This window comes from Camelina sativa, chromosome 17, assembly GCF_000633955.1.
Source record: "Camelina sativa cultivar DH55 chromosome 17, Cs, whole genome shotgun sequence".
Taxonomy (NCBI): Eukaryota; Viridiplantae; Streptophyta; class Magnoliopsida; order Brassicales; family Brassicaceae; genus Camelina; species Camelina sativa.
Genome location: NC_025701.1, coordinates 32,498,358 through 32,508,366, shown reverse-complemented (window position 1 = coordinate 32,508,366; position 10,009 = coordinate 32,498,358). Strand labels below are relative to the sequence as shown.

The window sequence follows — 10,009 nt, the reverse complement described above, 5'->3', positions numbered from 1 at the left end:
AAATACATTAACCTTGAATCAGTTATATCCAGATACAGTCTTCGATTGAGCCATGGAGGTGAATTAGATACACCAGGACAAAAATTTGAAATCAATAACCAAATTTAGCCAATTTATAAACTGCTTCGTTACAGTATTGTTCCTTACATCATTTGCCGACATGCAATTTTAATTTTTTTTAGTCAAGCAAGTATATTGTTCATATATACTGCCTACACAATTTTTCTTCTGTCAAAATTGACAAGTCCCGATTCATAGTCAATTTCTATTAGGCGGAGTAACGCAATTTAATGGAGTCGAACTCCGGTTGGATTGGTCGTAGACGTGTTGTTGTAACTATTTGACTAAAGACACTTCACTGCCTAAACAATTTTTTAGAAACAATAGATTATTTTCTAGTTTCTGACGTTTGTAATCCAAGTTAACTTGTTTTTTCTTTTTTACTACTTTCTGTTATATACTTGAAAAATTTTAGAAATATCCTTTCTGTTATTTGTGAAAATATCACAATCTAAAATTAGTATTAAACTTTTTTTACTCTATAGTCAATTTTATATTTTATACTGTCATTAACCATAATTGTTTTTCTAATATTTTTTCACCAATCAGATCCAAAGTTGTATGACGTAATCTAGACAACAATCACTTGTGGGTAGCCTAGATTTAATTAATCAATTCAATTTAACAACTGCTTATTAAAAGTCAATTTCTATTAAATAAATTTAAATTCGAATTTTCAATAATGTGTTTGCTGCCTTAAAATACCCTTCATTGGCAAGAACACAGATCTTCTCTTAAGTCCCACTCTTCCCTTCCTTGCTTCTTCTCTGCTCCAAAGCCAAACTCTCTTTGGCTAATTTTTTTACATAAAACAAAATGGCCATTAAGCTCCCTAATACGTTCATTAAAGCCACCTCACTTCTCTCCTTAATCCTCTATTTCCTAATAACAGCAACACTTAGTCCTACCTTGGTTTTAGCTGATGAAGAAGTTGTCGACCAAGATGAAGACCCGGAGTACTACATTCTTGACGAAGCTCCCTCGATACTATCCAATGTGACTATTTCATCCAAAACCAGGCTACTAGTTTCCCAGTACAAGAAGATCAAGAAAGGAATGAGATGTCACGTCGCGAGTTACAATATTTGCAGTGGCGTAAAAGCGAACAACGGGACAAGCCTATTGCATTGCTGCAAGAAGCATTGTCGAAATATCCTAGGAGATATGAATAACTGTGGTCGATGCGGCCACAAATGCGGTTTCGGGCAACGTTGTTGTGGTGGAGTTTGCACTTACGTTAACTTTAACCCTAACCATTGTGGGAAATGCACGAGGAAATGTGCATCCGGGGTTAAATGTGAGTACGGGTATTGTGGGTATGCTTGATTTTAAATATTAAAGAAAAAAAGAGACGAAAATGAGTGCTATATCGTAATTTTGAGTTGTTTTCTAGTTTTGGTTTTCTTGAGGGAACCGTTATTAGCATACGTAAGAATTTCACTTCTACAAAATCTTCATGCATAGGCATGTTATGATTTTGTAAGTGAGTATACCAATATATGTAAACACAAAAATTATTATTTAATAAACATAAATAAATAAAATATTATACTCTTCATCATTTTTTCGTCGGTTCTTTTACAATATAGTTGAGATCCATTTGTTGGTTTCATAGATTAATTTAATTCATTCATCTTATTTTAGCTATGATTATACAAAATGTCAACAAACGAAGAAATGAGAACAAAGAAACAAAAAAAAAAACTGATTATGAGAAGAGAAAGAGAGAAAGGTCCTTTAAACTTCTTTCTTTCTAAATATATCTGATGATTTCAACTGCAAATTTTCCCTTCTTCGTTTCATTGATCTCTCCAATCTGTGATTCAAAAACAAGTTAACACAAGAGTTTAAATACTTTGGAACTAATCACTAAGTAAAAACTCACTTTCCAAGTTTTTTACCTTAAGTCTCCCTTTCCCGCTAACGGAGACAACATCACCAGTCTTCACTAAGGTTCCGTTCTTAGTAACGGTTGCCCAATTAACCCGAACGTCTTTACTACTGCATTTCGCAGAAGAATGCTGTTTAGCTAAATGAGAATGCAGTGAAAGATCTCACATAGACGAAAGAAAGTTTTCTTTTACGTACCTAATCAGGTCAACAAGCTTTGACCTCGAAATCTTAAAACCAGCACTAGCTACTGCATCAATTCTCAACGAGGCTTCCACAGTTTTAAAGGTATTAGTCCTAATTAATAAACAAAATAATCAAGCCAACGTAAAAAACCTTTTCACCGCAATATGTTTATAAGTGGATTAGCACTCATACCTAGGAGGTTCGTATTCAAGAGCAAGCAAAGGTATCTTCGTACAAGTTACACCAACATTTCCAACCTATGAATAAATTTTTATTTTACATCACATGATCAGAGAGTACTGCAGAGCAAGGATTTAGTCAATGGATTATAAAGATTAGCCAGAAAAGTTAAAACCTTGTCGAGAGCAGAAACAACAAAGTCAACTAGTTCAGGAACAATCAGGACCTGAGCTCCCTTTTCCTCCTTCAGTAATCATCAAAGTCATTTATTACCAAAGAAATGATGAAACAAGGAAAGATTTTGTAATGAAGCTGACAAGTGTTGTTACAAAGAATCAATCAGATGATGGAACCTGAATTAAGATATCCCCAAGTTTCTCCCTTGAAATTCCTGTGCCAAGAATCGCGCCGAGGAAGTCACCATGAGAACAAGATTGAAACCCAAAATCCCCTGTGATACTATCAGTTGAAAAAAAACCAACATAGACACACTCAGATTTAGACAAGAAAAAAAAACTCAAAAACAGAACATTACAATTGAAGACTTGTACCTTAAAGCTGCAACTATATCTGGATCACTGGTTAACACATCAGGATGTCCAATAGAGATCCTACACCGTTCAGCCTAAGAGACAAAAGACAGATTCCACCTCAGCATATTTCAGAGGAAGCTTTTCGTTGAAAGATGGAAAACAAACCTCAGGGTAACCTCCTTGAGAAACTATCTTAACATCAACAAATTTCCCCAATACTGAAACTGATTCTTTAACAACAGGTGGTGTGAGAAAATCTGTGTGCAGAACTTCTCTTCTTGATGCTGCACGTCTTGCCTACAAAAAAAAATCACACCATTGAGATACACTGAGAATGAAGACCTATCCTCAGAGAAACAGAGAATTAAGGTAAGAGAACAATGGGAGAATAATACCATTTCAAGAATTTGCTTAACTTCTTTAGCAACAGCTTGGTCTCCAACTCCTTTGAGGAGGAAATCTACATCTCCCTTTATTGCTTCTGTAACGTGACATCTTCTCAAAGCTGCAATTTTTTTTTTGGACATTTCATCAGAAAAAAACAAAACTTTGGTGAAGTCTCACACACAGTTAGCTTGATTGTAACATGTCACACAAGTTCATGCCCTAACCTCTAAATTCCCAATTAAAAAGTTGCAAAATTTAATCAAGAAGAGTCAATTGAAGGTGTTCTCCGTCAAATAAGTTCGATGGTGAATCCAAAATCATCACTAATTTCAGACAAAACAAGATAAGTAATGGGGAATGAACCTGAATGTCGGAGAGGAAATGAAGCGGGAATGGAGAGATTTGTGATTAGGGTTTTGTGATTTGTGCGAAGTTGAGAAGAAGCTGCTACTGACCGGAAAGCTTGTCTCAAGATGACCCATGGAGGAGCCAAGCTCGTGACAGCCATAGCTGTTTTCGTCTCTGAAACCTTTGCTTAAGGAGAAGCCTCTAAGTCCCTTAGAAGGTTACTTGTTGCCTAATAGAAACTCGGACACCTTACTCTGGCACAGAAGGTTTAGTCCTAGGCTCCTAGCAATGATGTATACTATAGTAGCAAAGCAAAAGCCTCTGGGAACTTTCAACTTTGGTAACTTTTGTTCTGTTACATGACTGAGAGCGCATTTGGGAAGGCGTTATGTTTTGTTGTTTTTACCTTTGTCAAGATTTTCCAAATCACATTTGAAGACGAGAGACTTTCGACTGTAATAAAATGGTAAGTACATAAACATAAGTTTTGTTTATGTAAAAATAGTAAAAAAAAAATCATGAGGTCTCTCTTCCATGTACAGACATTCTAAAGCTAATACACAAGACTAAGAGTAAGAGGATGCCTTTTGGTTCCTACAAGTCAACTAAAAGTAACTGCATTTGGAGTCATTGTCAAGACATTTGCATCCATGGAGAGATTTCTTGAGGTCATAAAGTTGTTCCGATCAAACATCTTGACCTGATCCTTGCGCCAGCGCTTTTTCAGAGTGACTAGGTCATGCTGTGTTCGACCGAATCAGCTTTGAGATGTCAAACATATTTCATCGTGGAGGTGAATGTCTCTACGACTCTGAAAACGACTGTTCAAGTCTACTCCATTGACTATGACATTATTGCCAATGTCATTTGCTTCTAAACTAACTATAAACCTTGAACCTGTTTGCTCATCACTTAACTCTCCAAAAGACAGACAAACAAACCTTTGTTAATCTTCTTCCCCTCATCCAAAGTAATAGAAGAAAACCAGGAGAGCAACCAGGAGAACAACTGCAGCGGAAGAAACAGTCCAAACCCATAACCTATAAGCTTTTCTACGCTTCAGGATGGCTTTTAGGACAGCCTCATTTCCTTTTTCGTAATATCTATACCTAAAACTTCTCTGTTTCTGAAACACTGATCTCCCATTTAATAGTTTCTCCTTTTCTGGTTTTGATGCATCGGTGACTGTCTCTCTTCTTCTATCTACATCCAAAGAAGCCTTCTTCTTCTTCGCTTTCTTCTCAAGTTCCTTAAGTTTCTTTTCAGCTTCCTTTTTAACTCTTATGGCAGCTTTAGCAGCAGCTTTTTCATGTAGCTTCCTCTTCCTTTCCATTGCTAGCCTAGCTTTCTCTATCTGTTCTTCTCGTTTCCTCTCTTTCAAAATTTCTTCATCAATCTCTTCTTTATCCTTTTCAAGCTTCTCATACACCGGGATATCAATATCCATACAATCATCAATCTCCTCCTCAGTACTAAACCTCTTGAGTTCTATTGCCTTCTCCCCTGCTGTTTCACTTCCATGCTCAGTATCTACATCGCCTTCCGAATCCTTAATCTGCCCATTGCGCCTCAGCTTTGGCTCCTCAAGTGAAGGCAAGATTCTTTTCTTGTAATCTTCCCTAAAAGCCTTGTCATTGTTCCAACGAGACATAAATTTTTCAACCTATCGAAAAGACAAAACACCAAAGACACATTAAGAACAAATGCTTAAATCTCTCAGTCACACACACACACACACACACCAATAGACTGATAAAACAAACCTCGGAATTAGCAAGCTCTTCAAGATCTCTAACATTTCCAGAAGCAGCCAATTCAATGGCTTTCATGATCACAACACGACTCTGGAAAAAGGCTGCATTCTACAACACAGAATACACACGATAAATAAAAGATCTTTTTACATCCAACTTGACAGAGAAAGAAAAAGACTTTAACACAAGGAAAAAGCTGTAAACGCACCCCCTTGTCACGTTGTAATCTCAACATCTTAATCCTTTCGACGGCTTTGTCTCTTTGATCAAGCACAGAAGCCATTTGAACATCCAACAACTCAATTTCCATCTTAATCTCACTTAACCTCTCACTCAAGCTATAAATTTCCCCTGTAACCACTTCTTGATCCTTGTTCATCTCCAGAGTCGTCACAGACTGATGATAAGGAAATATGGCATTGTATTCATCAAGTGACGAGACCAATTTCTCCACTGAAGCAACCAGAGACAATCTCTCAGCCTACACATCATTTACACACTTAATCAAAAACCTTTTTTCCAAATTGTATAACTCAACAAAACCAAAAAGAAGAGTCAAGAAATGTTCTCACCCTTTTGGATTTCAAGCTGTTAGCAATGTGAATCCGGTCAGTGTTACAGTGATAAATCTCATCATTAGCTTCACCAATCTTGGTCTTAATCTCAGGGTTATCGTAAGCGAACTGCTTAACGAAGTAAAAACAGAAACGATTCTCTCCAGACCACTCTTCTTCCTCAAGTAAGCTATCACCGGAAAACACAGCTTCGTCGTCGTCTTCCTCGGTGGTTACCGTAACCGTCGATGACTCATCGTCGTTTAACTTCCCGATAACAGTTCGCCGCACATCGAAGCCGTCACACAGTAAAACAGGCGCACTCATTTGGTCCNTCCTAAAAGATCAGACCTTTATATCAGAACTCATGAAACACGAAATAGCTAAAGATCAGACCTTTACATCAAAACTCATCAACAGATTCAATTCTTGATTACAAAAAAAAAACGCAGAATCACTTAACATTACCCAGAAAGAACACAGTCCAAGAAGATAGAGAGAGAGAGATAAGTGTCGAATCAAGAACCTTACTACAATCTTGAGGGTTTTAGCTGAAGAAAAAGATCGAATTTTTAAAGGGAAGAAAGAAAAATTCAAAGTTTTTAATGAGAGAAAAAAAAAAACAGATCTTTCGGAAATCAAGAAAGAGGCTAGTCTTGTTCTTTGTTGATCCCATAAGAAGAAACTGAGGAAAGATTTTTAAAAAATTTCTTGTTTTTGCGTTCACATTTCAATTTTTATGTTTCTTTGTTTCTTCTTGCAAACCAAATAACACGTTTTTTAATTTTTATTTTGACAACTATTTATTGTTATACTCTTCTTTGTTGACCCTAGTCTTTTGTATGTTAATCTGAATCTGAATTAATCAAATACTAATTGACATTGTTATCAATTTCAGGTAATAACCGTGGCCCATACGGAGGGACCTCTACCATATGACTTGGTCTTTTTTTGTTGACTTGTTCATATGATACAATTATTACAATTCAACCCAAAAAAAGAAAAAAGAAAAAAATCGTTTTCCTACACTGACAATTAAATCCAACTAACATTGTTTTTAATTATCACATTCACATAGTTAACTATCACATTCAATCGGTTATTAAAAAATTGAATGTATAATTTATTACTCGAGTACATACTAAAACAAAATAAAATTCCAAAAAATTGAAACAAGGTGAAGAAATAGAGAAATTTTATCAAACAATGGCAAAGTAATAATAAAGAGAGAGAATGGTAGTAGTAGTGTTTGTTGAAGTGTTGTTATCACAATTTCCTTATGCGTATGTTACAATTGCATAACCCAATGGCTACGGAACATGTTGCATTTATACATTTTCCTTACAAATAACAAAATTGATAACATTTTTTTAAAAAGAATTTCATAAACTACACTCACATCTACAAATAGAACTCTCTATATTATGTTGCATGACAACGGAAACGGATACGCGCGAGCAAAACGTTTCGAAAACAGAAAATAATTTTTTTTTCTAAAATTAAGAAATCAAAAACTTTTGGAAACGTATATATATATATATATATTATATATTTGTATACATATGTATATACATGACACCAAACCTAAAAACTCTATCAAAAGGAATATTTGAAACAATACAAATTCAAAACATAAATATTAAATAGTTGAATTAAAATTATATTTTTTTTAATATTAATACTTTTAATATTATATGTATTAATATTATATATTTATATGTATTATGAATATATATATATATATCCAAATTATTTATTTATTAAGTTCTAAAACTTTCTTTTGTCGTGTTTCCAAAACAGAAATGGAGTTTCCATCGTGTTTCCAAACATAAATGAAAAAAGTACAACAAAAAAATATCAAAGTAAAATATGAATATAGATTACATAATATATAATAATTGTGTAAATATTTGTAAAAAACTAGAAATATGAGAGAAAAAAAATTATCATATATTTAATGGAACAACAATTACTTTCAAAAACTACAATTATTAGGATAAAGAAAATAAGTTAAAAAAGAAAATCAAACACAAAAATTTAAAGGTTTTTCAAGTCAAGAGGTTATTCAATTATTAGTGTTAAATTATAAATTTATGTTATCGATTAAAAGTCGATGTATATTATTATTTTCAATAATAGTATAATATAATTAATCGTATATATATATATATATATATAACTTGAGACTATGTTTGTCAGTGTTTAATTATAAATAAATGTTACCGATTAAAACTAGAAGGATTTGGTGTAAATTATTATTTAGAATTCTAAATAATATAAATAATTAAAATAGTTTGAGTGATCTATGTTATTTGTCGTTTTAAAATTTGAAAAATGGTGAATTTTGTTAAACAAATGTATATTCAAAAAAGAAGAAAATATTATTGAAGTGATCAACAATTCAAATAATGTATATATTTAAGAGAAATGTATAAGGTTACTTGAAATTAAACATATTAAAAAAACTTATTCTGAACATCACACACACACAAAAAAGTGAAAAATACTAAAAAGAATTTTGAAAAAGCTATTTGTAGAGTTTAATTAAAATTAAATTAAAATGTGTTTGTAGAATTTTAATGAAAATTTGAAAAGAATCCTATTTTGGATAAATACACATATTTAAAAGATAGAGTAATCTTATGAGTTTGTACAAATAGGAGAATAAAAAAAACACTATATAGAAACATAGTAGACTATACATATTTTTAAGTAGAAAAAATTATATATATGAATATATTTTTTCTTTTTTCAAATAGTTAAGATAAATGTAATATTTGATGTTATAATGTGATGTTTATGGATATAAACAAGTCTAATTATGAGATTCATAATTCGGAAGCAAAATTTAAGTGTAACACAAAACCGTCAGAGAAAGTTCGAGACAAAAAATGGATATATTCTCTTAGATTTTTTTACATCTGTGTCAGTAAGTAATATAACTCAACCGATAAAAAAAAGAGAATGGGAAGATGAAAAAGATAAAAACAAAAATACTTACGATATATCTTCATAATCAATATATTATAAGTGAGATAATATAATATGAAAAGAGAGTAGATGCAAGAGATGACGAGTGTATACCAGAAAAAAAATAATAATTAATTGTGAAAAATATTAAAAGAGATAGATAAGTTATATACTGCTTAATAAAATAAATTTAACATCTATATAGATTTATACTTTTTCGCGAGTTATAAATCTAGTAGATTATAATTAAGATTTTAAAAAAAATATATACCATTGTCATGCACCATAAACATTAATTAGTTCTTTTCTTCCATGCATGTTTGAACATTCCCGGTCGATTTCCATTTTTTATAAGGTAAATGCCATCAGTTTTGGCAACCCAATGACGCTGTTGAGCACATTGACCAATGTCGGCCATGCTGTATGCTATAAATTCTTGACTATATCGCAGGTACAATCCATATTTCAAAAGACAAGTCCAATCTGGCTTTCTGCCTAATATGTCCTTGACCGAAATATTGTAACTCTTTTTGAATTGTATATTTCCGCCAACCCAAGAGTCATATCTGGAACGACAACGGTACTGGAGAACCAAACCGGGACCAAGACTGTTCTCAATTGCAAATTGGTTTGGCTGACATGCTACATTTAACCCACAACACATTGCAATAACAAACATACAAATCATCAAACGATTCATTTTCTTTTTTATCTAGGATATTTTGGGAGTAATATGAAACTTTTGGGAGAATAAGATGCATGAATCTAATGACATCAAAGTGTAGTATTTATAATGACTAGGTGCTTCCCCACGCAACGCGTGGGTTGTGGTGTAGTTAACACTTTCTTGTTTTTTTTTTTTGGTCTTTTTCGTTTTCTCTTTTATATTATTTCGTTTTAATTAGGTATATACGGGTTTTGCCGTCACTTTTATTTATACACTATATATTTATACTATTTCGTTCAGATGTGTATAATTGTGGCGTTTACTTTTTATGAATTATGAAGATGTTGTTTCTTGCTTTTGAGGATCCAATCTTATCATTGACTGATATTGTTTCCAATACATTTATTGTATTATAGATTATTTAATTAACTACTTATGTAAACCCTTCATACGTTGATGTTGCAATAATAAGTTATTTTT

General features: G+C 32.7%; 3 protein-coding genes across 3 annotated transcripts; 1 reads left to right on the top strand and 2 right to left on the bottom strand.

Moving 5' to 3' along the window:
• LOC104758650 (protein GRIM REAPER) lies at positions 811-1,403 on the top strand. Its single transcript, XM_010481554.2, has one exon. The coding sequence runs from the start codon at positions 877-879 to the stop codon at positions 1,384-1,386; it is 510 nt and encodes a 169-aa protein (XP_010479856.1). The 5' UTR covers positions 811-876; the 3' UTR covers positions 1,387-1,403.
• LOC104758651 (putative RNA-binding protein YlmH) lies at positions 1,598-3,838 on the bottom strand. The gene is made up of 10 exons (XM_010481555.2): positions 3,600-3,838; positions 3,245-3,354; positions 3,015-3,146; positions 2,868-2,941; positions 2,670-2,775; positions 2,492-2,560; positions 2,329-2,393; positions 2,149-2,247; positions 1,962-2,061; positions 1,598-1,876 (listed from the first exon to the last, which is right to left on the bottom strand). The coding sequence occupies exons 1-10, from the start codon at positions 3,742-3,744 to the stop codon at positions 1,814-1,816; spliced, it is 963 nt and encodes a 320-aa protein (XP_010479857.1). The 5' UTR covers positions 3,745-3,838; the 3' UTR covers positions 1,598-1,813.
• Positions 4,039-6,635, bottom strand: LOC104758649 (proton pump-interactor 4-like). Its single transcript, XM_010481553.2, has 4 exons — positions 5,911-6,635; positions 5,547-5,819; positions 5,348-5,446; positions 4,039-5,247 (listed from the first exon to the last, which is right to left on the bottom strand). Exons 1-4 carry the CDS (start codon positions 6,217-6,219, stop codon positions 4,546-4,548), a joined length of 1,383 nt encoding a protein of 460 aa, XP_010479855.1. The 5' UTR covers positions 6,220-6,635; the 3' UTR covers positions 4,039-4,545.